General features: G+C 39.9%; 1 protein-coding gene across 2 annotated transcripts in view; it reads left to right on the forward strand.

Annotated features, from left to right (window-relative positions):
• MID2 (midline 2) overlaps positions 1–13,318 on the forward strand; it is a 97,424-nt gene that overhangs the window by 77,149 nt on the left and 6,957 nt on the right. For both annotated transcript variants that reach the window (XM_029239937.1, XM_029239938.1), the window contains exons 6-7: positions 8,882–9,009; positions 10,111–10,254. In XM_029239937.1, the coding sequence (XP_029095770.1) occupies positions 8,882–9,009; positions 10,111–10,254 (272 nt within the window). The remainder of the gene's footprint in view (positions 1–8,881; positions 9,010–10,110; positions 10,255–13,318) is intronic.

Genomic DNA, 13,318 nt, shown 5'->3' on the forward strand with positions numbered 1-13,318 from the left:
ATGCTTCCTCTTATGAAAAGGGGCCAGCTTAAAGTCACTTAATTCTGTTCAGGCGTGTATCAATATGTAGCCGCTACCACCTGAAGATTTTACCAGCTGGCTAGTTACTAAGCCTCAGGGTGGTAGATTGCCCTGTGGATTTCTGGCACCCTTCTCTCTGTCTCTGTAGCCTACCGGTTCTTCTAATGCACAGCCAACCATGTGCCCTAGTGATGCCATGGCTCTCTGCTGCCCACTCAGGGCTGGAGCTTTCTATGTTGGTGTTGGTGTAGGAGCAGAGAAACTTCTGGCCACATAGATAGGTGGATGCCCTTCTAGTCTAGACTATAGCACTAGACTCCCTAGATTTGAATCCTGGCTCTGACCCTAAACTAGTTGGTCGCTCTTAGGGAAGTCATATAACCTCTCTGAGCTTCATTCTCATTCTCTCATTTGCAAAATGGGAATGATAATAGTATCTATCTCATAAAGTTTTTGTGAGGGTTAAATGAGTTAGTACTTATAAAGGCTCAGAAAAATGCCCAACACAAAGTCAATGCTCAATACTATTATTATTGGAGAGCAGAAATTGGGGATGAGAGGAGATTGTTACTTCTTGCAGTATAACTATTAGCAACATTTGACTATTTAATTAGGTACACGTATTACGTTAATATAAATAACTTTCAAATGTTTAAGAAGAGTAAATTAGAGGCGAAGAAATGAAAATTCTTTCAAGAAGTTTGCTATGAAGAGAAGGAGAGAGATATGGCAGTAGCTAGAATGACTATGTGGTAGAGGAAAGTTGTGGGTATTATTTTTTTAGATAGGAGAGATGTGAGTGAGTTTAAAAGTGGATGTAGGTCAGACTTCCCTGTTGGTGCAGTGATTAAGAATCTGCCTGCCAATGCAGGGGACAAGGGTTCGATCCCTAGTCCCGGGAAGATCCCACATGCTGCGGAGCAACTAAGCCCATGCGCCACAACTACTAAGCTTGTGCGCCACAGCTACTGAAGACCGCACGCCTAGAGCCAGTGCTCCACAACAAGAGAAGCCACTGCAATGAGAAGCCTGCGCACCGCAACGAAGAGTAGTCCCTGCACACCACAACTAGAGAAAGCCTGTGCAGCAACGGAGACCCAGCACAGCCAAAAATTAATTAAAAAAAAAAAAGTGGATACAGGTCAGCTAGAGATGGGGCAAAACTGAAGCTATGGAAAAAAGAAGGTATGTGGCCAAAGCACAAATGAAGGGACATCTCTTCCATTTAACCAGAAGGAAGACGGAAGTAATGGATGTGGATGTCAGTATGCCCAGCAGTTTGGTATGAGAAATTGAGGAATTTATCATTTCATATCTACCCCTCTTTTTGTAAAATAGGAGGCAAAGTCATTTGCTGAGCATGAGCAGGAAGGTAGCAGGGTTCTCTAGCTTTTTGAACATATGGAATACAGTTATAATAATCGCTTTAAGTCTAATTCTAATATCTGGGTCAGTTTCAACTAGTTGCTTTTTTCTCCTTCTTATGGGCTTTATTTTCTTGCTTCTTTGCATGTCTGGCTATTTCTTATTGGATGCCAGACAATGTGAATTTTATCTTATTGGGCACTATATATTTTTGTATTCCTATAAATATTCCTAAACTTTGTTCTGGGACACGGTTAAGTTACTTGAAAATAGCTTGTTCCTTTCAGGTCTTACTTTTAAGATTTGTTAGGTGTGATCAAAGCAGTGTTTAGTCCAGGGGAAATTTTTCCCCACTACTGAGACAAGACCCTTCTGAGTACGCTACCAGGTCCCCCATGAATCATGAGATTTTCTGGTCTGGCTGGCAGGAACATACACTATTCCTGGCCCTGTGTGAGCATTAGGGTTTGTTCCCTCTAATCTTTTTGGGTGACTCTTTCTCTAGCATTGGGCAGTTTCCTTATATGCATGTGTTGATCAGTATTTTATTGAATACTAGAGGCAAACCCTCTGAAGTTCCCAGAATTCTCTCTGTGCAGCTTTCTCCTCTCCAGTACTCTGCCCTGTGAACTCCAACCAACTTAGTCTCCTTGGATTCACAGCTCTGTGTTCTTAATTAGGGACTCCATCGGGCTCCACCTGATTCCCCCTTCATGTACCATTTTATTCCCTTAATTTTTGCTGGAACAAATTTTCCCACAGCTTCCTAAGAAAGAGTACAAGGTAAATAAAATTTTGAGAATTTTTTGTTTAAATAATATTTTAAATTTATTTTCTAATTTGATAGGTTGGAAATAAATTTTCCTTATAATTTTGAAGGCATGGCTCTATTGTCTCCTAAATTCCACTGCTATTTTGATTCCTGATCTTTTGAATGTGACCTATATTTTAAAATCTGAAGCTTTGAAGGTCTTATCTTTAATCTACTTTTTTCTGAAATTTCACCAAGATATGCCTTGGTGTGGGTCTTTTATTATTCATTTTTGTTGGGCACTAAGTGAGTCTTTCCAGTCTAAAGACTACTGACTTTTAGTTCTGGGAAACTGTCTTTTATTATTTGCTAAGGACTTCCTCCCCTTCTCTCTTCTATCTTTCTGGGACTCTAATTAGCCAGATTTTGGACACCCTTGATTTTCCCTCTAATTTTAAAAAAATCTTTTATCTCCCACTTTCCATGACTTTATTTTCTTGATCTAAGATGTTTCCTTAATTTTTCATCCAATTGTTCTATTAAAATTTTAATTTAAGTATTTATATTTTTATTTATAAGAGCTCTTTCTTGATCTTTGCTTCTTTTTTAGCACTCCGTCCTTGCTTTATGAATACAAACTATTTATCTTCCTGATGATATTAAGGATCACTAAAAAAGTTTTCTTCTAAACTGCATTGTGTTGGTTTCCTCCACGTTCCTTTTCTCTGTTAGTTTCTGTCTTTCCCTAAATGTTTGGGGAGCTTTTCACTGCCTGTTTGAATTTAAGACTAAAAGGTGACTGGAAGATCTGAGAGGGTGGGAACAGTTTGTTGCTTGGTGAACTTTGCTATAGGATTATAAGGCGGAATGCTAGATTTTTTAAAAATTTATTTATTTTTATTTTTGACTGCGTTGGGTCTTCGTTGCTGCGCGCGGGCTTTCTCTAGTTGAGGCGAGCGGGGGCTACTCTTCGTTGCGGTGCCCGTGTTTCTCATTGCGGTGGCTTCTCTTGTTGCAGAGCACGGGCTCTAGGCGCGCGGGCTTCAGTAACTGTGGCACGCAGGCTCAGTAGTTGTGGCTCATGGGCTCTAGAGCGCAGGCTCAGTAGTTGTGGCCACGGGCCTAGTTGCTCTGCGGCATGTGGGATCTTCCTGGACCAGAGATGGAACCCGTGTCCCCTGCATTGGCCGGAGGATTCTCAACCACTGCACCACCAGGGAAGTCCGGAATGCCAGATTTTTATTGAGTGGACCCGTCTGTAGGTGTTTTCTCTTGGGTCAGTTACCCGTGGAAGGAATCCACCAATCTCCTGCTTCTGGGGGGGGATGAAGGGTACAAGTCTGGCTGCCATTATTCTAGGAGCCAAGCAGGGAAAGGGTTTTAAGACTGCTTTTAGTATGGCGTCAAGATGAGGGAGGGGTGGTCTGTGGTTGAGTGGATCTGGTGGTCTTGCTGTTCCTCATGCAAACTTTCAACTGTCTGTGGCAATAAATCAGCTTCATGTTTTTGGCTTCCCAATTCAGCTTTCTCTGCTCTGTTCTTGGTTACCACTCATCCATCCCTTTCTAATTTCCAGACATTTGTTGACAATATCTTACTTGCATCTCTTTTTCCATTCTCTTTGTCTTTGTGGGTTTATGATTTTTTTCTTTGTCATTTCAGTGGGATTTCATGAGAGCAGAGATAAAACATATATTTAAACCACTGTATGTAATCATGTCCACTCAGTCTTCAACTCTCTGAAATGTCTTGTGGCACTACCACACTATTGAAAGTATTCTTTCCAAGGTCACCAAATGAATACCTTGTTGCTAAATTGTAATCAACATTCCTTTGTTTTATCTTACTGTTTCATCTTACTTGGTCTCTCAGTAGCATTTGTCCCTACTGACCATTGTTACTTAAAATTTCTCTGCCCTTAGCTTGAGAAAGCTCCTGGTTTTCTTCCTGCCTGTCTGGTTTCATTTGCCTTTGTGAGCAACTATTCCTTGACGTATTCCTTTATGCTGTTGTTCTTTGTGATTCTGTCTTAAGCTATTCTCTTTTCTCAGTACACATTCTCCCTGTTGCAGACTTGTAGCACCTAGGGCTTTGGTTACCATCTAGCTGTCGATGATTCCCAACTCTCTATATCTAAATATTCTTTTCATGGGCTCATGTATAGCCTATGTGGTAGGAAGAATAGATGGCTAACTATGTGGTATGGCTTGAGAATCATCTATGCAACCTAAATATCTTTCTCACTGGTCTCTCATAGGGTCTGAAATTCTTCCCCACAATTACTCATTGTAATGTATTAAGAAGCAAGACTTCAGTTAAAATGAAATTTTAACTGGGAGAGTTATTCCTTCCCCCTTACAAATGGCACTTATTATATATTATCCCTAATAGAGATCAGAGCCTTGAGAGATAGCTAATGTTGTGTTTTGCTTAAATACAGAAACACAGACACACACACAGACACAAACACTTACGTATATGTCAATGTCATCTTTATATATATATATATATATATATATATATATATATATACCTCACAAACATAAGGTCATGTCGTATATACTGCATTTTACCCTATGTTTGAAACGTAACATATCACGAACTTTCCCCTGGCATTGGATATTTTTTTATAACCTGATTTTCAGTGACCTTATAGTGTTTCATCTTTTGATGTATGACACATTACTTAGCTCAGTCCCCATTGTTAGACAACTAGGTTACATACAGTGTGTTGAGTGCTCTTATAGTTGTTATCTTTGCATATGTCTTAGTTACTTCTTTAGTAAAAAATTTATGAAGTACTTAGTGAACGGGACGTCTTGTTTGCAAGTGGGAACCTCTGTGTAGCGTGTGATGAAAAAACATATTTTTAAATGGCTGATGTTGAGAAGGGCAAGAATATTTTTTAAAAGGTCAACCCAAGGGCTTCCCTGGTGGCGCAGTGGTTGAGAGTCCGCCTGCTGATGCAGGGGACACGGGTCCGTGCCCCGGTCTGGGAAGATCCCACATGTCGCGGAGCGGCTAGGCCCGTGAGCCATGGCCGCTGAGCCTGTGCGTCCGGAGTCTGTGCTCCACAGTGGGAGAGGCCACAACAGTGAGAGGCCTGCGTACCGAAAAAAAAAAAAAAAAAGCTACTAGTGAGTAATATTTGGCCACTGCCTTATTTACTACAAAACAGAAATAGCTCATGACTTTTTTATGTGTACCATATTTAAATTGATCTCATACACCAGAATTCAGATCATGAATGGCTGATAGGATATTTCTGTTGGATAGTCATGACTTAAATAAGATTGGCTTGTGGATAAATGAGTATGATCAGCTTTATGAATTTTGATAGTAATTCCAGTTCAGCAAGTGCCATCAGTATTTTCCCCTTCTATAGATATGATTGGGGGACTTCCCTGGTGGCACAGTGGTTAAGAATCCACCTGCCAATGCAGGGGACAAGGGTTCGATCCCTGGTCCGGGAAGATCCCACATGCCGCGGAGCAACTAAGGCCGTGCGCCACAACTACTGAGCCTGCACTGTAGAGCCCGTGAGCCACAACTACTGAAGCCCACATGCCTAGAGCCCGTGCTCCGCAACAAGGGAAGCCACCACAATGAGAAGCCTGCGCACTGAAATGAAGAGTAGACCCCGCTCACCACAACTAGAGAGAAAGCCCTCGTACAGCAACGAAGACCCAACACAAAAATAAATAAATTTATTTAAAAAAAGATATGATTGGACTTGATTAATAATGTTCAACTTTGCACAGAGGTGGTGAATGCCATCTCAAAACCTATAGGAGACTGTGTTTATATTTAGATTTATATAACTGGTGGTATTAATATATTTAAATACTGAGAAGATCCCTTCACTGTCTCATTGAACAGAGTAAGGCTCACCTGTGCTTCAGGGTGTGTTCATTAGCCTGTTAAGGCCAGGACTAACAATAAGCTGGCAATGTCCACTTTCTCTTTTTGGTCTTAACTGTGCCAATTTAATCAAAATTCTCTGTATCTAAAATGTTGCCTTTTACTTAATGAAAGGCATTTTAGTCTGGTTTAGGTATAATGCCAAATAAAGAGTATTTAATACTTCTCACATTTTTTAAAAATAAATTTATTTATTTATTTTTGGCTGTGTTGGGTCTTCGTTTCTGTGCGAGGGCTTTCTCCAATTGCGGCGAGCGGGGGCCACTCTTCATCGCGGTGCGCGGGCCTCTCACTGTCGCGACCTCTCTTGTTGAGGAGCACAGGCTCCAGATGCGCAGGCTCTGGACTTAGTTGCTCCGCGGCATGTGGGATCTTCCCAGACCAGGGCTCGAACCCATGTCCCCTGCATCAGCAGGCAGATTCTCAACCACTGCGCCACCAGGGAAGCCCACTTCTCACATTTTTATAGATATCTATAAGGTCGGATGTTTTTAAAATTCAGCATAACAAGATACAGTAGCAAATTTTGCTGGGGAATTCTTCACTAAGTCAGACCAAGTTATAATTCAGGATTGTCTTTTAAACAGCTCTCCAAAAACACATGCAACTGTAGAACTACTGTATATGTGTGATTGGTAATGGTGCTTTTGCCAACTCATTAGAAGGATTAAAATAGAGGAGATATACCATCAGCACAAATTTTGTACATTATGTGATCATAAGGCTTAAGAATTAAAACCAAAATCACAGATCAAAAACATTTTATGAAGTAGAACTGTGATGTCAGAGAATATTTACATTTTAAGCTATTTTGATATGTAATGCTAAATTTGGCCTCCAAAATTTGAATCATTTTCAGTCCTAATAAAAACATGTAGGCATTATTTAATATAGACATAAAAAGCTCCTATGATGTCTTTATAATCATAAACGCTATCTCATTTTAATTTACGTTTCTTTGATTTTTCCTGTAGTTGGGCTTTTTAATATATTTGTTGGCTATTTTCCTGTGTTATGAATTAACTTTCTGTTTTATTTGTCTGCACTTCTCCTGTCACCACTTTACTTTCTGCTCATTCCCAGAAACCTTAAAATCTGATCCGCCTCTAGTTTTGACCCCTTCCAGTCCATCCACTGCAGCTGGAGTATTGTGCTTATTTTTTAAATTTATTTTTTATTTTTTGTCTGCCCTGGGTCTTCGTTGCTGCGCGCAGGCTTTCTCTAGTTGCAGAGAGCGGGGGCTACTCTTCGTTGTGGTGCACGGGCTTCTCATTGCGGTGGCTTCTTTTGTTGTGGAGCATGGGCTCTAGGCGCGTGGGCTTCCGTAGTCGTGGCACACGGGCTTAGTTGCTCTGAGGCGTGTGGGATCTTCCTGGACCAGGGCTCAAACTTGTGTCCCCTGCGTTGGCAGGCGGATTCTTAACCACTGCGCTACCAGGGAAGCCCTGGAGTGTTGTCCTTGAAACATAAATTTGAGCACATCACTCCTTTGCCTCAAAAGCTTCAGTGGCTCTCATTGTATTAGTCTTTCATTTGTTTATCCTGACCTGAATTTTATTCCTGAAACATCGCAATTTCCAGAAACAGCCAAAAGCTATTGTAGGTAGATGTGTAACAGGGTATCCATGCATAAGGATATGTATTTGTTTAACTCCTCATCCCCTTACAACTAGTTCACCACACAAGTTTCCTCTCTGCTCTTCCTGCATTCAATGCCTCTTCTCTCCACTCTAACATGCATACTGTTGCCAAGTTAATGTTTCTTTCCATCCTGTTATTTGCATGCTCAAGGATCTTCATTGGCTCCGATTCAGGTCTGGCACAGGACCTAAACATGCATATTTTGATCAAAGCTCAGAGATAAATCTGATGTGGAACAATGGTTTAGAATTGCTGAAGTATGTAAAAATATACCTTATTTTTTTAAAAAACAGGAACTGTCTACATGGTTAAGGGTATAAAGTTTAGAATCCAATGAACATGGGTTCAGTTATATATTTTTTTCTGATCCTTGTGTGACCTTGAGCAAGTTCCTTAACCTTTCTATGTCTCATTTACAAAACGGAAATAACCTTTGCTACTCAGGGCGATAGTAAGGAGTAACTTAATGTATGTAGAGTGCATGCATGGTGTCTTACATGTACTAAATGCTCAATAAGGTTAGCATTTGTGTTGTTGTTAGTCATTCAGTTATTCATTCAACAATTATTTATTCATTATGTGTCCAACACTGTGTTAGGGACCATGGAAGATTGTAAGAGGTACAAAACATGGATCCTCCTCTTGAGACTCTTAGAATTAGTTGGGGAGATAAAACTAGCATAGCATTATACAATTAGAGAATAATAAAATTAAATGTAAATGTTATCAAAGGTCAAACAAAGTACAGGATTTAGGGGAAGGTTTTAACCAAGCCCCAGCATGCTGGCTTGTTGAGTAGCATTAAAAAAATAGAGGGGGAGAAAAAATTCTCTCAAACTGCTCTTACCAAGCCTTCAGAGGTCTAGTTTTGATGCTGCCTGCCAGATGGAAAATGATGCAGAGGGGAAAGAATCCTGTATTTACTTCTCCTAATTAAGACAGGATGGGGGAGTGTGTTTGAGGGGTGAACATATGTGAATAAATATGGTATAACCCTTAATTGGTTCCTGATGATTAAAATTTAAATGGTTTCCATTGGAAAAGCACAGATATGATATTTTTCACTAAATGAATCAAGCTCTAGCAGTCATTTATTTTCACCTTGTTTAACCAGAAATCAAACATTGGATAAAGGTTGCAAACCTATTTTGATGTATATTGATGTACTTTTCTCTCTTCCAGGGTCGCTATGGCAACTGCATCTTCTCAAGTTCTGATTCCAGACATCAATTTTAATGATGCCTTTGAAAACTTTGCTTTAGATTTTTCCAGAGAAAAGAAACTGCTGGAGGGGCTAGATTATTTAACAGGTGTGAAAATACTGTGCTTTCCTTTCCATTTTAGTCCTTTTCTTTTGGTGTGCTTTGACTTTAAAATAATCTGTAAAGGGCAATATTGATCATGAAAATGCTTTTATAATCTTTAAAATGATACATGTATCTTTTTACATAGAATATATTTTAGTTCATGTAACAGAAAAGAGAAATGAGTTGTCAGTGTCTCCGGGGACAGAATGGGTATACATACCATCCTTACTTAAAGGTAAAAAACAAGAAGTTGCTGGTGGTTTTCTCCTTATGAGCCTGTCAGTAATATAATGTCACTTGTTATAAGGGGTAGAACCCGGGTGGTAATTAAAGAATATTAGAGAATGTCTCACATGGGTATAGGTACCACCCAAATGATTTTAAGGAAATTTAGGGATTAGCAGATTAGGAAGAAAAATATCTGAGTTGCAGAGAATTTTAGAAGATGAGGGAGACAACCAGTCTGTTAAAAATACTGACTACCTTCAGGATTGTTGAATGATCATTCCATGAGAAAAATATACACACACAATAACTTTGTGTTTGTAGTTATCTTTGTTACTATGTTAAAATAGTTGTCATTTATTGAACATCTACTTTGTACCAGACACTATATATTAATTTTATATCATGATCCTTACAACAAATCTGTGAGGTAATTATCATCCCCATTTTACAGATGAGGGAACTCATATTAATTTGCACAATTAACCCCTATTAATACTGCCAAAAATATATAATACAACTTACTTTGAAAAAAAAGAAATAGGTCAAAGGTCATGTAATAAGGAAACATGTGACCACTTTGCTCTAATATCTACATATGTGTTAGTGCAGGCAGAGTAGACGATGGGCAATCAATCATCTCAATAACTTAGGCTTAGATCTTTGCCTAAAATACCTTTACCATTGAAGCAAAAGTGGTTTGGGGGAACTTGAGGTCTCAGCACTTGGATTCAGGTTGTATGGTACATGCAGTCTAAAGCTTCTTATTAAGAAAACCACCTTTCCATGAGATGTTGGGTTGGGCAGCAAGAATAACGATTGTAAATTCCAGAACAGAGAGTATGCTTTCCTTACCTTCTTTTCCACCTTTCCTTACAGCCCCAAACCCACCATCTATCCGAGAGGAGCTCTGTACTGCTTCCCATGACACCATTACAGTCCACTGGATCTCGGATGATGAGTTCAGCATCAGCTCCTATGAGCTTCAGTACACCATATTCACTGGCCAGGCTAACTTCATCAGTAAGTCATGGTGTAGTTGGGGCCTGTGGCCAGAGATAAGGAAATGTAAGGAAGCAGTAAGCTGCTCAAGATTGGCCGGGGCGCCACGAGGCAAGTGTTTGTAAGACATGTCAGGTTGTTTAGTATAGTGTTTTGTAGACAGTGCAAGCTCCCCCAGGGCGTTGCAAAGACCTTACTGATGGGTGACAAGCAAGTTGTGTATTTCCTTGCTGGGCAGCCACTGGGGCCACTCCCATTTGTTTATGTAATCCTTAGCTTTTCCTCAGTTAATCCATGTCACTCCACTCTCCCAAATCAGAACACAGCTCAGAATTCATTCCTGAGTAGCTAAGCCACCATCACTGCTGATTCTATGTGTGTGAACATCTCTCTCCCTGACTCTTCTTCCACTTCATTATCATGGTAAAATACATTACATTCAAAGACTACCACTTCCTTTACCACACCTATTTGTATCAGTGAATAAGTGAAGTGACAAGCCTCCTGCCTCTGTCACTCTTCCCTCTACCCCTTCTCCCTTTCCTCCAAGAATTACGCCAAATATAAAATGGCCCATCAGTGGGCCATCAAATGAAAGACGTTCACAAAGCAGTCATTTAGCCTACATGTTATGGTTTCACCTTCTGATGAACTGGAGCAAGACAAGGCAGTAGGATCTTAACTAGAGGTGCAAGTTCCCCTCAATGTGCTGGGGAAAATGGAAATGAAAGCAGAATTAAAAGTGGACTCAAGATTGGAACTGATTTGCACCCTAAGGTTGCATCTGCATAGCTGCAAATTAGTATTTTCTTTTTACTTTGTGTTTGTGCTTCTGTGTCTGACTTCACAGACCCGCATGAGAGGAGTTTTTCCAACGAAACCATCCCGATAGGCTTCCTTTTCCCGTCTTGTGACAATTTAGGGCCACATGATGGGATGGGGAGGTGAGAGGACATTTGGGCTCAAACTCTAAAAAACACTTGCCTCGTGCAGCTCCATCCTAAGCCACTTGGCCCTGGTAGCTGCTTTCCTGGGTGTTTCTTCAGGTTGTGAAGTCGCAAAACGCTACGGCCTCCCCAACATACTTGTCTGCAGTTGTCTTTCCTGCTCGGGAAAGTCTTAAAGCCAGTAACTGTGCTTCTCTTTCCTGATATGGGGAGAGCAGCGGTCTCCTGGGAGTTGAGAATAAGTCTAAGAAGTGACAAAGATCAAAAGGCTGTCACCTCTGTTTTCAAGGGTACATAGTCCTTTGTAAAGAAAAGCTTAGAGGATAATTCTTAATAGTGATAGGACCATAGCATCTTAGAATTGGAAGGGACCTCAGATGTCACCTTGTCAAATCTTGCCTTCTACCAGAAACCCTGTAGGTGATTGTCCTGTCTCTGCTCAAACATTTCCAGTGATGGGCAGCTGAATTCTAGCCAAACAGCCCATTCAGTTGTTGTGCAGCTATAAATAATTGTTAGTGCTTCCTTATAAAAGGCCTAAGACTTCCTCCTAGTGAATAATAACAATTTGGATACGTATTATGCTTTTCCATTTACAAATACTCCCATATATGTTATGTCATTTGGTCCTCATAACTTCTTCCTTAGCCTTATGAAATAGATGATAATAATTCTATTTTATAGATGTAGAAACTGAGGCTCAAGTTAAATGAGTTGTCCAAGGTCACAGAGCTACAAACTGATGGAGTCATTATTTGAACCCAAGCCTGTCAGGCTTCAAGGTTAATGCTCCTTGAATTAAACCAGCTACCAATTATTCCTAGTCCACTGAGGATAGCTGTATTATTGCTCTGGTGTGTTAGCTGATGCCCCCTTGTCCTGTACCTTTTTTCCAGCAGCCATGTTGACTGTTGTGTTGACTGAGCATATAGTCAGCTGAAATCCCCAGGCATTCCAAATCCTATTCCTATACAATTGAATTTCTAGACTGAAATACAACATCTTGAATTTATTCCTATGACATTTTATCTGGTTAGTTCTGACTCCTTATTCCAGCCTACCAAAATTCCTTTGTATGTAGTTTCTGCCTTTCAATATATTTACTTTCCCTTCCAGCGTGCCTTCTATGTCTTCCTCCTTCGACCATTGATAGAAAAGTAGAATAGGACAGGAACAAAGGCAGAGCCCTGAAGCAAAATTTTGGATGGCAGTGGGCAGATAAGTTGAAACTATTTTACTAGTAAAAAATAGTCATGAAGATTCCAGTCCAACCTGCTGGTCTGGCCTGCCACTGTTGACTGAACCCTGGTTGTGAGAGCTACTTTCCCTTGAGGTTTTCCTATATTTTCTCTTTTTTAAAACCACTTTATTGAGGTATAATTGACATACAAAAAGTTGTCCATCAACAGATGAATGGATAAAGAAAATGTGGTATATACATAAAATAGAATATTATTAAGCCTTTAAAAAGAAGGAAATTCTCCCACATGCAATAACATGGATGAACCTGGAGGGCATTATGCTAAGTGAAATAAACCAGACACAGAAGGACAAATACTACATGATACCACTTACATGAAGAATCTTAAAATAGTCAAACTCCACATTTTCTTTAACCAGAAATTTCTTCCTTGCTGGTTAGAATTTTGTCCGGAGAAGTACTTCTCCTTATTTTTTCAACTTTCCTCCTTTATTTTAAACTTTCTCCCCACTTTATGTAAGATTTGAAATTGTCACAAGCCAATAATGTTTCAGATGATGCTGTTAGCTGAATGAGAATTCCAACAGATGTTTGGATAATGGTCTTCCCCATTACTGTATATCTTTCCTCTGTTTCAGCTTTGCGTTTTGTATTATGAAAGCACTGGCTATAACCTCTCCCTGGCCAGGCAGTCTGTAACATACTGCCACAAAGATGTAACTTCTATTTCCCCTCATTTTCATTCTCATGCAAATGCTCTCCACACACATTTACACTCAGGTTCATGAATTTCCATATTGTGGTCTTTCCATTTTGAACACGGTTTATACTTCCATTACCATAATTCAATGATAAATCCCATCTCATTAAGTCTCAGTGATACCCAGAGGATCATATATTTACCTTTTTAAAATTTAGAAATGATTTCAAAATTACA

The sequence above is a fragment of the Monodon monoceros genome, unplaced genomic scaffold (genome assembly GCF_005190385.1).
Source record: "Monodon monoceros isolate NGI ecotype Baffin Bay Population unplaced genomic scaffold, NGI_Narwhal_1 Super_Scaffold_22, whole genome shotgun sequence".
Classification (NCBI taxonomy): Eukaryota; Metazoa; Chordata; class Mammalia; order Artiodactyla; family Monodontidae; genus Monodon; species Monodon monoceros.